Here is a 13,847-nt window from a genome sequence, read left to right on the forward strand (position 1 = left end):
TCTATCTATCTATACCTATATACTTTTAGGTATAGAAAGGTATTTGAAAACAATGATCACTTTTCTTTATTTCAACTTTGCATATATGCATATACATAAATACATATACATTTTGTTATTTCATCTTTCCAATAGCTTCATGAGGAAAGTCAAGGCACTATTTTCACCTTCCTTCTCTCCTCTCCAATCACATTTTTAGAAATGGAGACAGTGACTTGTCCACAGCTCCAAGCAAGTAAGTGGAAAAGCCAACTTCAAAGCAGGGTTTTCTGACTTCTAGTTCAGTGTTCTTTCTTTTTCCACGTAGTAGACCCCCATCTGAACATAGCTTCGTCTGGAAAATCTGGGTATTTATGACACTATTTGTATCACCTTATGATAGATCCATCTTGAAAATTTACCTATCCTCATAATGAATTTTACTTTAGTTTTGTATTGCCAGATTTTAATTTCGATTTTCTTGTTGATTAAAAAATATAGCTACTTAATGATGTTGTATGTAAACTGCCCATGTCAATGAATACAAACATTGTCATACAATTGAAAAAGGAACAATCAATTCATTGGCAAAGGGCACAAGCTATGAGTTCTAAGTTTTCTAACCTAGTAGTAGTGACTTATTTTTTATTAACAGAGTCAGTCTTTCTGGCAAGAATGAAAACTATTGCTTCTGAGCACAGAACATAAGGAAGGAGAATGGCGGGTCATCCATAAATTTGGTCTTATGGCACCAAATACCAAAACCCAAAGGGTTACCAAAGGGGAATTTGTCCACAAAGACTGAGTCCCTTGTTTTATAGTTGAGGAGACTGTGGTTGCAAAACAAAGGGAACTGCTGCAAGTCACATAGTGGGTGTCAGAGCCAAGGCTGGAACCCAGCTCTTGGTCAATCAGCGCAGGGCTGTTTACCCCTTCAGCACTGCTCTGAAATCAGTTAAGTTTGGATTTATAGGAAGCCATGGTTTTGAAGCTATCAAAGAATAAAATTCTATTGAAAACAATTGCAGATTTTTGACATAAAGCTTCAATCACTCATCTGTAAGTATTCTTAAGGCGCCTATGAGGCAATCTCTATTGGAGTCTTTTGAGCCAGTAGAGGAGCATAACAGATGTGAAATAAACCCTGAAGTGACACTGTAACAATCAAAATGTAACCAGGTGTATCTTTAGCTCCAGTCTTACTTTAGAGTACCAAACCCGTTGTCCAGTGTCTACATGAATATCTTGCCTGCATCTTAAATTCATCATATTACCTCTTTTATTTTAGGGCACAAATTCTCTGGTGCTTAACCTTAGGTCAGAACTCATTTGAGTTTTAGCGATCAATAAATTTAGCTTTAAGTTGATTTCAGGAGACATTCTGGTGTGTTTTTCATAGAGTAAACAAATTTAAGAATTTATTATAGAGGATATTTTCCCCAGAACATATACAGCAATTGTCTAAAAGCTTAAAAAGGTAAGAACTGAAGAATTAAGCTCAGATTTTAAAAAATTACAAGTTTGTCAACTTATTTTATCTCTTGTAATATTGCGAATGTTGGCCATAAAATATCCTTGCTAATTTAAGTATAGAAATATTTTAACACTGAGCTATTTATCTTAATGTGAGATCATTACCACCAATAATATTTGCTTTCAGATGAGAATTTAATATCTCACTATTATATCAACGATCATCAATGCAAAATATATTTAAGCAAATGACAGTATGTGTTACCTTCGATGTAATTTTAAAAACCCAAATAACTAAGACATTTACCAAAAAATAATAATAATTCCTAAGAATCATTCCATCACTTCAGTCAAGGCAGGCTAAATTAAAAAGTCAAAACAGATGATAATTTACTGATTTCCTTAGGCTACTTGAAAATAAATGTGGACCTCTATTCTTCTTCCCATGAAACAAAGTATTGAACTCTGCCCTTCGGGCATACTGCCATACCTCAGATGCTGATCTTATCGTTGCTTGCAAGTCAAACAGAGTTGGACTTTAAAAGGAAGAAAGGAAATGCCTGGAGCCATTGGGAAGCATCAGGGGTCAGGATGATGGTCTCATTCTGGTCAGAACATACCCAGAGTCACAATGCCTGAATAAGGATGACTTGGCTTCCAGCTGACATTTTTCAATCACGACACATAACCAGAATTTGAAATACAATATATAAAGAACCGTATTCTGAAATTGATGTCCTATTTCACTTGGCATCTTCCCATTTGTTTTATTTGTGAACAGGACATAATAGATGTTTTCCTTGTCACTACAATTTGAATTCTGTATGTAATAATAAATAAGCATACTAAATTAGAAAATAATAATGCCCAAAGCAGATTGGAAATTGATGAAGAGTTGGTTGGGGATTTTCTCATACATTTAAAAGATTGGTCACATCCCTTCTGTGTTCCTGGATGTTCGTTTTGTACTAAATTGTGAAATGTATGTATCAATTGTAAGCGGGAGTTCAAAGTTTCCTAAAAGCACAATATGTATGGAATAAGCTGAAATATATTCAATTAACTAAATGTTATTTGTTTGGATAAGTGGCTCACTTAAAATTAGTCTCTCTCTCCCTCTCGACTCCCAGGGTCAGACACTGCCCAGCGGGCTTCCTGGAGCCGTCTCTGATTGTCACTCAGCAATACTTATGCACAGAGGTAATGCTGTGGCCTTGAAAATAGCTCTCGATGCTTCAGGCAGGGATCAAAACCCTAAACTGGAGGAGCTCAGGAGAAAGACCCAAAAGGTTTAAAGGGATAAATGCTTCTCACTGCAATGTACCCGCATATGCATCTTCTATCTTCAATTTGGACTGAAATGTAAAAGGGAATAACACTGTCTTACACTCCTTTCCCCCCCCCCAAATCTAAAATACCTTTAAGCAGGAAAAGGGCAGGATGACCATTATTTCAATTTTATATTCCAATTAACTATCTGATTTGTATTATTGGAGAGAAAAGAACATGACCCAAAAACATTTTGCTCAGGATAACCAAGACTGCTTAAAGGACCAATCTAAAATGGTAGAGTTTTCATTGTGAGGGTTTGCGGGTGGGGGGAAGCAGTTAGAAAACCTTTCGGAAAGGGAATCTACACACTTCTGAAACCCGACAAACACAAGGGGGCAGGCAGAGCTCGAGTCTGACTTGGAAACCTGCTGACTGAGTGTAGCTAACCTATTTTAGTTCGCCCTCCGGGTATTTATCAATTCTCCTGGCAGGCCAAGAAATGTGATTCCGACACGCGGGTCTAGTTAGTACTTGGTCTAATTACTGCGAAGAGAACAGGAACGTCCGCAATGACCACTACCTCAACAGCGGCGGCTTTGGAAGAGCCCGGGGGCTACATACCCTGGAACGTATCCTCTGGTGCGACTCTCTCGATTCCGCTCTGATGGCGTTTCTCACACATTCCAAGTGCCCCTTTTTCCTTTTACTCTGAAATTTGGTTGCAAAGGAGGGGCTTGTTAAAATCTCACCAATCCGAGAACTGTAGTCATTGTAATTTACGAGGAGACAGCGGGGGGCGGGGACGAGGGGAGGCGCAAACTCCTCCAGACGGGCTTTTAATTCCAGCTTTCCTTCTTATGCGCATAGGCCCCAGAGTTTCTCCCTAAACTGCTCTGGGTTTTGATTCACCCTCAAGCCACGTTGCGTCTAACTTTCCTCTCGGGTTTGCAAGTTACAGTGAGAAATGAGCATTCCCTGCGCGGGATCCCATTGAACTGGGGGCATGGGAGCTAAAACGGGGGTATTGCTGGATCGCAGGCAGCTGGACAAGTGAATCTAGCTCGGCGGCGCGTTCCGGCTGTGGGGCTGGAGAGCCGCAGCCCTAGCAGGGCCGAGCGGAGCTAGCGCCCTCACTTCCAGGACAACGCGTCGCGCGTTCTATCTCCTCCCCTCCGCGCGGTTTCCCGGCTTCGGCCCCTAGGAGCTGATTGGCAGAAGTCGCTACCCAACCCTCGTCTCGGGACCGCCTCCCGGGACCGACGATTGGCCTCCTGGGAGGACTGGAGTAAAGGGGTGCGAGGGGAGGGATTTCCCTCAAAGCTCAGGGTCCCGGGACCTGGGAGGGAGGAGTGCAGGGACTCAGTTCTCCGCTCGACTGAGCCGCGAGCCGCGGAGCGGGACCGGCCGGGACGGTTTAGCCTCCCCGGCAGCTCCGGGGGCCGTGCCGAGCCTCTTTCCCATCCTTCTGGTCCAGCCTCGGCTACAGCAGGAACCCCCGGGCGCCGTGCGGAGTTCCTGGCACTTTCCGGAGGGCTCTCTTACCACCTGCCCCGGACCGGGACTGACTGCGCTCTCAGGGCCACCCGTCCGAGCCCTAACATCCGGACCATGCACGCAGCCCGGACCCCCGGGACCACCGCCCGCGCGCGCCGCGCAGCCAACCCCGCCACCTCTCCACCGTTGCCTCCGCCGCCGCCCCGGCTGGTGCTGCTGTTTTTGCTTCTCCTGTCACTGGTAAGCCGCGTCCGGGCACAGCCCCCTGACCCCGGCCGGGCGTTGCTGTCCCCGGATCTCGCGGGCGTTGCAGGGGTCCCCTCCGAAGAGGCCATAGTGCCGGCGAACCGTGGGCTCCGGGTGCCCTTCGGCCGTGAGGTCTGGCTGGATCCGTTGCAGGACCTGGTGCTGCAGGTGCAGCCGGGGGATCGCTGCGTAGTGACCGTGCTGGACAACGATGCGCTGGCCCAGCGGCCCGGCCGTCTGAGTCCCAAGCGCTTCCCCTGCGACTTCGGCGCTGGAGAGGTGCGCTACTCGCACCTGGGCGCGCGCAGCCCGGCGCGGGACCGGGTCCGGCTGCAGCTCCGCTACGACGCGCCGGGAGGGGCGGCAGTGCTACCCTTGGTGCTGGAGGTGGAGGTGGTCTTCACCCAACTGGAGGTTGTAACTCGGAACTTGCCCCTGGTCGTGGAGGAGCTGCTGGGCACCAGCAATGCCCTGGACTCTCGGACCTTGGAATTCGCCTACCAGCCCGAGGCCGAGGAGTGTCGCGTGGGCATCCTGTCTGGCTTGGGCGCGCTGCCTCGCTACGGGGAGCTCCTTCACTACCCGCCAGTCGCGGGACGTGCCAGCGAGGCGGGCACCCAGGAGCCGCTCCTGATGGACTGCAAAGCTTTCCAGGAACTCGGCGTGCGCTACCGTCACACGGCCCCCAGTCGTTCTCCAGACAGGGACTGGGTGCCCATGGTGGTGGAGCTGCGCTCACGAGGGTCTCCTGTGGGCAGCCCTGCTTTGAAACGCGAGCACTTCCAAGTACTGGTGAGGATCCGAGGAGGGGCTGAGAACACTGCACCCAAGCCCAGTTTTGTGGCCATGATGATGCTGGAGGTGGACCAGTTTGTACTGACCGCCGTGACGCCAGACATGTTGGCAGCCGAGGATGCTGAGTCCACCCCCGACTTGCTGATCTTCAATCTCACCTCTCCTTTCCAGCCTGGCCAGGGCTACCTGGTGAGCACTGATGATCGCAGTCTGCCCCTCTCCTCCTTCACTCAGAGGGATTTGCACCTCCTGAAGATTGCCTATCAGCCCCCCTCTGAGGACTCCGACCAGGAGCGTCTCTTTGAACTGGAGCTGGAGGTAGTGGACCCAGAAGGAACAGCTTCAGAGCCTTTTGCCTTCATGGTGGTGGTGAAGCCCATGAACACCCTGGCTCCAGTGGTCACCCGCAACACTGGGCTCGTTCTCTATGAGGGCCAGTCTCGGCCCCTCACCGGCCCTGCAGGCAGTGGACCCCAGAACCTGGTCATCAGTGATGAGGATGACCTAGAGGCAGTGCAGCTGGAGGTGGTGGCTGGGCTCCGGCATGGTCACCTTGTCCTTCTGGGTGCCTCAAGTGGCAGCTCTGCCCCCAGGACATTTACGGTAGCTGAGCTGGCAGCCGGCCAAGTGGTCTACCACCACGATGACAAAGATGGCTCCCTAAGTGACAACCTCGTGCTTCGGATGGCGGATGGAGGGCGCAGGCACCAGGTGCAGTTCCTGTTCCCTATCACCTTCGTGCCTGTGGATGACCAGCCACCAGTCCTCAGTGCCAACACGGGGCTGACACTGGCAGAGGGTGAAACCGTGCCCATCCTGCCCCAAGCTCTAAGTGCAGCCGACACGGACTCAGATGACTCTCTGCTTCTTTTTGTGCTAGAGTCGCCCTCCTCAACTACAGGGCATCTGCTTCTCCGTCAAACCCATCCTCCCCAGGAGGAAGAGATGCTGATCAGGGGCCCCTGGAGAAAACAGGGAGCGTTCTATGAGAACACGGTGACAGAGTGGCTGCAGCGAGACATAACGGAGGGGAGACTCTTCTACAGGCACTCTGGGCCTCACAATCCTGGGCCAGTCATGGACCAGTTCACATTTCGAGTCCAGGATAACCATGACCCCCCTAACAGGTCTGGGCTACAGAGGTTTGTGATACGCATTCATCCCGTGGATCGCCTCCCTCCGCAGTTGGGCAGCGGCTGTCCCCTTCGGATGGTGGTACAGGAATCCCAGCTCACACCGCTGAGGAAGAAGTGGCTGCACTACACTGACCTGGACACAGACGACCGGGAACTACGCTACACGGTGACACAGCCCCCAGTGGACACAGATAAAAACCACTCACCAGCCCCACTGGGCACCTTGGTCCTGACTGACAGCCCTTCAGTGGCGGTGGCCCATTTTACACAAGCCCAGGTCAACCACCATAAAATTGCTTACAGACCTCCAGATCAAGAACTGGGAGTGGCTGCCCGAGTGGCCCAGTTCCGATTCCAGGTGGAGGACCGAGCTGGGAACGTGGCTCCAGGCACTTTCACCCTTTACTTGCAGCCAGTGGACAACCAGCCACCTGAGGTCCTCAACACTGGCTTCACTATTCAGGAAAAGGGCCACCACACCCTGAGTGAGACTGAGTTGAGTGTGAATGATATAGACACTGATTCGGCCCACATCACCTTCACTCTCACACAGGCACCCAAACATGGCCACATGAGGGTGTCTGGACAGATACTGAGCGTAGATGGGATTTTCCACTTAGAGGACATAAAACGGGGTCGGATTTCCTATGCCCATAATGGGGATGAATCTCTGACTGATAGTTGCTCCTTGGAGGTCAGCGACAGACACCATGTGGTGCCCATCACGCTCAGAGTGAATGTCCGGCCAGTGGATGATGAGGTGCCCATGCTGAGCCTTCCTGCAGGCACTCTGGGGTCCTATCTAGATGTTTTAGAAAACGGGGCTACTGAAATCACTGCCAATGTTATCAAGGGGACCGATGAGGACACTGATGATTTGATGTTGACTTTCCTCTTGGAAGATCCGCCCTTATGTGGAGAAATCTTGGTCCGTGGAGTTCCAGCAGAGCAGTTTACCCAAAGGGACATCTTGGAGGGCTCAGTTGTTTACGCCCACACTAGTGGGGAGATAGGTCTCTTGCCCAAGGAGGACTCTTTCAACCTGAGTCTGTCAGATATGTCTCAAGAATGGAGAATAGGTGGTAATACTATCCAAGGAGTTACCGTGTGGGTGACCATCCTCCCTGTTGACAGCCAGGCCCCAGAAATTTCTGTAGGTGAACGGTTTATAGTGATGGAAGGTGATAAAAGTGTTATAACCTCAATGCACATAAGTGCTGAAGATACTGATTCCCTCACTGATGACATCTTGTGCACCATAGTTATTCAGCCTACCTCAGGTTACGTGGAGAACATCTCTCCAGCCCCAGGCTCTGAAAAATCAAGAGCAGGAATTGCCATAAGTGCTTTCACTCTGAAAGATCTCAGGCAGGGTCATATAAACTACGTCCAGAGTGTCCATAAAGGAGTAGAACCGGTGGAAGACAGATTTATATTTCGTTGTTCTGATGGCATTAACTTTTCAGAGAGACATTTTTTCCCCATCATAATCATTCCCACCAATGATGAACAGCCAGAAATATTTATGAGAGAATTTATGGTGATGGAAGGCATGAGTCTGGTGGTCGATACGCCCATCCTCAATGCTGCTGATGCTGACGTTCCCCCAGATGACTTAACTTTCACTATTACCAAGTTTCCTACCCACGGTCACGTCATGAACCAGCTGATAAATGGCACGGTTTTGGTTGAAAGCTTCGCCTTGGACCAGATCATAGAGAGTTCCAGCATTATTTATGAGCACGATGACTCTGAGACTCAGGAAGACAGTTTCATGATTAAACTAACAGATGGTAAGCACTCTGTGGAAAAGATGGTCATCATTATGATTATCCCCGTTGATGATGAGACCCCCAGAATGGCCATCAATAATGGACTGGAAATAGAAATTGGGGAAACCAAAATTATCAACAACAAAATATTAATGGCAACTGATTTAGATTCTGAAGACGAATCCTTGGTTTACATTATTCGTTATGGGCCAGGACATGGCTTATTACAGAGACAAAAACCTATAGGTGTCTTTGAAAATATCACACTGGGCATGAATTTTACCCAGGATGAAGTGGACAGGAACTTAATTCAGTACGTCCATTTTGGGCAAGAGGGCGTTCGGGATCTAATTAAGTTTGATGTGACTGATGGAATAAATGCCCTTATAGATCGCTACTTTTATGTGTCTGTTGGGAGCCTTGACATTGTCTTCCCTGATGTGATAAGTAAGGGAGTGTCTCTGAAAGAAGGTGGTAAGGTCACCCTCACAACAGACCTACTAAGCACTAGTGACTTGAACAGTCCTGATGAAAACTTAGTTTTTACCATCACCAGGGCTCCCATGAGAGGTCACTTAGAATGCACAGACCAACCTGGAGTATCCATCACATCTTTCACTCAGCTCCAACTGGCTGGCAACAAAATCTACTACATCCACACAGCTGATGACGAGGTGAAGATGGACAGCTTTGAGTTTCAAGTCACTGACGGGCGTAACCCCGTCTTCCGGACATTCCGTATCTCCATCAGTGATGTGGACAACAAAAAGCCAGTGGTCACCATCCATAACCTGGTTGTCAGCGAAGGAGAAAACAAGCTGATTACTCCCTTTGAACTCACTGTGGAAGATAGAGATACTCCAGACAAACTCTTGAAATTCACTGTCACCCAGGTGCCTGTTCATGGTCAACTCCTATTCAACAATACCAGACCCGCCATGATTTTTACCAAGCAAGACTTGAATGAAAACTTAATCAGCTACAGACATGATGGCACCGAGTCAAGTGAAGACAGCTTCTCCTTCATGGTGACTGATGGTTCCCATACAGAGTTCTATGTTTTCCCTGATACGGTATTTGAAACAAGAAGACCCCAAGTGATGAAGATCCAGGTCTTAGCTGTTGACAATAGTGTCCCTCAAATTGCAGTGAACAAAGGGGCTTCTACACTTCGCCCTCTGGCCACAGGCCACTTGGGGTCCATGATCACAAGCAAAGTATTGAAAGTGGAGGACAGAGACAGCTTACATCTTTCTCTTAGGTTTATTGTGACGGAGGCCCCTCGACATGGATATCTCCTCAACCTGGGCCAAGGCAACCACAGTGTGACTCAGTTTACACAAGGTATGGTTCACTTTTCTTTCTTTAGAATCAAAGGGCACTCCAAGTCTTACTTCTTGAGATATGGCTGTCCCTGAGAACTTCGTAAATAGAGCATCAAATTAGAGTCCAAGGGAAGAGAAGGGAAATGAAGGGGAGGTGAAAATACAGGGACTCTCGTTCCTGGGAGAACAGCTCCCTTCTTGCCATATGTCCTACTGCAGTGACCTTTATTAGAAGGAGTATCGTATTTTGAAAATACAAGCTACATTGTCAAAGGAGGAGCTCGACTTTGGTGAATTAAATTTAAAGCAGGCTTTCCAGTTCTGCTCTGTTAACCACACCCATCCTCAGCAGCCTGTTTTATATGCTGTAGACAGTTCATGAAGCATGTTAGCATCTTAGAGAAAGATGTGCTTTCTAAATTCTATATATCCACATTATTATTATTATTATCATCACCCACCATTCAAATAGAACCTTCAAATTTATATTACTTTGATTGCTTTTTTAGAGGATTTGTTGTAAGTCTGGTATAGTTGTTAGGAACTTTGTAACAAAAATAAAAAGACGTATTTGTATTTGCTTTGTAGATTTTATAATTTTCATAAGATTTTATGACTTAGGCTAACACCAGTCCAAAGATGTAAGAGGTAAACACCTATCTAGATTTAGAATGATTATATGTACACGGCATGCTGCAACAATCCACACAAGAGAAGAAAGTATACTTAACGATGTATAAGAAGACAATAAGTCCATCACCAAAATATACATCCACTTCATTGTTAAGAACCTGAAGGTATGTTAACAAGATTAGCAGTAGAAGGAAGAAATTATTTTCTCATTTCAAGCCTTCTCTCTGCCCTGTTTCAAACACAATAACCAACACCGTTGCCTGAAGCATCTGCATCCTCGAGACTAAAGCATTTTTGTAACCTCAATTTTCTTTGTGTGTGGACAGAATCTGAGACAGGAAGGGCAGGTGACCTGCACAGAGTTACTCAGTGACTAAAGGGAGAAGCCCATTCAATCTGCTGGCTTGGGAGTTAGAGCTCTGTTTTCTAGAATGTGCGACTTTCATTACAAAGAGCTTTGGGTTGCTTTCATGAAAATCTCACCCTTGTCAGAATGGAAAGCAGATGGAGTTAAACCCCAGGGCTTCCCAGGGGGAGTGTTCTTTTCCTGCAGCAGTGTTGGGCTCTTAGATAACAAATGCTTTAATAAACATGGATGTTGCAAAGTGTAGTGTTAAAGTAAACTGCTTCTCTGTTTTAGATGCTGGCAAATAGCCCTACACTCCAACCTCCTGATTCTTGGCTGAAAGCCTGACTATATCTCCTAGGGCCTGCAGGGACAGGAAAACTTCAGAGTGCCAAGTGTCATGCCAGACCAGCAGGAAACTTTTGTGTGAAGGCTTTCTGAGGGTAGAGATGCATGCAATCTCAGACTGGTTTACTTTCATGGAAAGTAAAGAGGATGAAAGGAATATGGAAAGGATATTCTTTACAGGATTGAAAATGTTACTTCAAACGACTCCTCTGATGACAAAAGTATAATCTGATTTTAGGCATTTTTATTTTTTTAAAGAAGGAAAATAAGCAAATGATTTAATTTAAATTCTATGGACCAAGTCCAACAGCTCAAAATATTGGAATATTATTTCCTAAATATTGAGCCATAAAGTTCTGCTATTTCATTACAGGCTGTTGCTCTATCTGTCACTGACTTGACGTCACCGTGATTACTTTTTATAGTCATTTGTAAATATAGAGTAGTTATGAGTTTATTATAAAAAGTGAAGATAAATTTTTTTTCTTAAGAAATTTCTTTTGTGTAACTACAGTAGAGAACTTTTTTTTTTTTAATTTTTATTTATTTATTTATGGCTGTGTCAGGTCTTCGTTTCTGTGCGAGGGCTTTGTCTAGTTGCGCCAAGTGGGGGCCACTCGTCATCGCGGTGCGCGGGCCTCTCACTGTCGCGGCCTCTCTCGTTGCGGAGCACAGGCTCCAGACGCGCAGGCTCAGCAGTTGTGGCTCACGGGCCTAGTTGCTCCGCGGCACGTGGGATCTTCCCAGACCAGGGCTCGAACCCGTGTCCCCTGCATTAGCAGGCAGATTCTCAACCACTGCGCCACCAGGGAAGCCCCCAAGATAAATTTTTAAGATTACATTTTAAAAGAAATCATCACGTTCCAATAAGAACCCAAATGTTGACTAGGAAAATTGTTGGTATTTAATCACACAGGACTCATTACAACAAGTTGAGGCTGGAGTTTGGTTCACAGGAGTTATCTATGGAGATTAGATAAGTGAGTAAAACTGGAGAAAGCTCCCTTATAGAGCTACCATGGCTGCTCTTGCAGTAGAGAAAGTAGAAGCAGTGTCTAAAGTGAGGACTGTACTGTCTTTTCCTTTGTTTTTGTTTTATCATGAAGGGATGAGATGAACTATATTTTGATGGATTTTCAATGCACTGAATTAAGTCCACTTAGCACATATGGCTTGGGAAGGCTATTGCCAAATAAATTGACTGAATGGTCCCTAGGAGAAAAAAAAAATTATTTCTAAAACTTATTAAATTTCACTATTAGGAAAAGTAAACAAGGTAGAATTAGACAAATTAAGGAAATTATTTAGTTATTTCAAACTTTGCTCTTTCTCAAGGTGCCCTTCCCTGCCCTCTCCACCCCACACTTGTCTCAAGTACCTGGATTTTTTTCTCTACAATAAATACATAATAATATCTTGTGGGAGATAATTTAGAAATCAATTTCAGAAATTTCCCAAAGGTAGCCAGGGTGTGACTACCAGGAATGTTAATGAATTCAGAATTTAAAAAAAAATAAAACATGGAATGATTGTGTAGATAAACTGAAATAAATTTGATACATGTTTAACAATGAGAAGAAAATCTAGTTAGTTGTTAGACGTTTACTGAAAGAAAATAACATTTTGGCTCAGGTTTTTATCTTCCTAATACTTCTGTGCCTTAAGAAGCGAGTGTTTATATATATATATATATATATATATATATATATATATTTATAGTGTGTTTTGTTACTTTTAGAGGTACCTGTAGAATAATAGTGTTATGATCAAAGTCTTTACTCACTTGAGATTTTTTAAAAGCCCCCCTTTTGAACAATGCATTATTAACAGAATTATGAAAAGGGTTGTAGTTTGTTTCATCTAATCAATAGCTTAGGCCTAACTTGGAGAGAAGATTTGACACCTGAATGTCTTATAATTGAATTCATGTTCTCATTACTTTAAAAAAGAAAAGTTCTTAAAAATCAGTCTTGAAGTGGTATTTTATTTCAATGAAACTATCTCCCAAGTACTATAGTTTCTGCTTAGAAAACACTGATACAGGGATTGGGTATTGTAGTTGTTGTTTTTCCTATAGTGGAGCCTTTAGATTTTCTTATAGAATTAAAGAAGGAATGGGAACATTGGACAAAGGTCTTCCCCACATGACCGGAGGATGTTGTCTTTATGCTAAGGACCTATAGTCAGAGCAGAGTTCTCTTCATTCCTTAACCGATAATTTAAAGGTTGTAAAAGTTAAGAGTTGTAAGAGAAAACAGGTAAAGAGCAGTGCAGGGGGCTTCACCCCCTACCCCCACAGAGTCATCACCCATGCGAAGGGAGAGATGCAGGTGTGGACCACCAGACCTCCGGGCTCTCTCATTTTAGATTAACAAACAGTTGAGCCCTTACTGAATGTAAGATCCTGAGCAAAGGACTGTGGAAACAAAAAACAGATTGCAAAAAGAAATTTTTCCATCTTCTACAAAAGGCAGCCAGGCAGAAAGAGGCAGAATTTGGGGAGATTACAGTAGAGTTCGAAAAGAAATGCTAAGGGAGAACAACACATCTTGAACTTGCTTCACCTTTAGGTATCTCTATTAACAAGAAGGTACTATTAACTATTAAATCAGATTTTCCCCTCCTCAAACGTTTGATTGTAAGCAAGTCACCTTTCAAAACTGTGTGAGCCAAGGTAGATCATATGTTTCACATCTGTAAAGTGGAGCTATAGAAATTCATGGAGTAATTTGTTGATTCTAATACTTTGCATCACTTGATACTATTCTTTCATAAAATCATTTTCTTATATGTAATGCCTTTAAACTCCGTAGCGTGAACTTGTGAGAGATCTTAGGAGATGAATAAACCATAGAGTACACACGAGACAAATAAATATCAAATACTATTGTTGAAGCAATTTTTAGCTATGATCTTGGTTTTATGTAACCTTGCAAATAACTACTTGCTGATTGGCCCAGATCCAATAGAGGTCTACTGTGAGTATCACAGAACAAAATGATGTTTGTTTTATTATGTTGTCTGTGTG

General features: G+C 45.1%; 1 protein-coding gene across 3 annotated transcripts in view; it reads left to right on the forward strand.

The window, feature by feature from the left end:
- The first annotated feature begins 4,060 nt into the window (after window positions 1-4,060).
- The window catches only part of FREM2 (FRAS1 related extracellular matrix 2), a 157,625-nt gene continuing 147,838 nt past the window's right edge, over window positions 4,061-13,847 (forward strand). For all 3 annotated transcript variants that reach the window (XM_068526485.1, XM_068526483.1, XM_068526484.1), the window contains exon 1: window positions 4,061-9,511. In XM_068526485.1, the coding sequence (XP_068382586.1) occupies window positions 4,333-9,511 (5,179 nt within the window). In that variant the 5' untranslated portion in view covers window positions 4,061-4,332. The remainder of the gene's footprint in view (window positions 9,512-13,847) is intronic.

Source organism: Eschrichtius robustus, chromosome 18 (genome assembly GCF_028021215.1).
Source record: "Eschrichtius robustus isolate mEscRob2 chromosome 18, mEscRob2.pri, whole genome shotgun sequence".
In the NCBI taxonomy this organism is placed as follows: Eukaryota; Metazoa; Chordata; class Mammalia; order Artiodactyla; family Eschrichtiidae; genus Eschrichtius; species Eschrichtius robustus.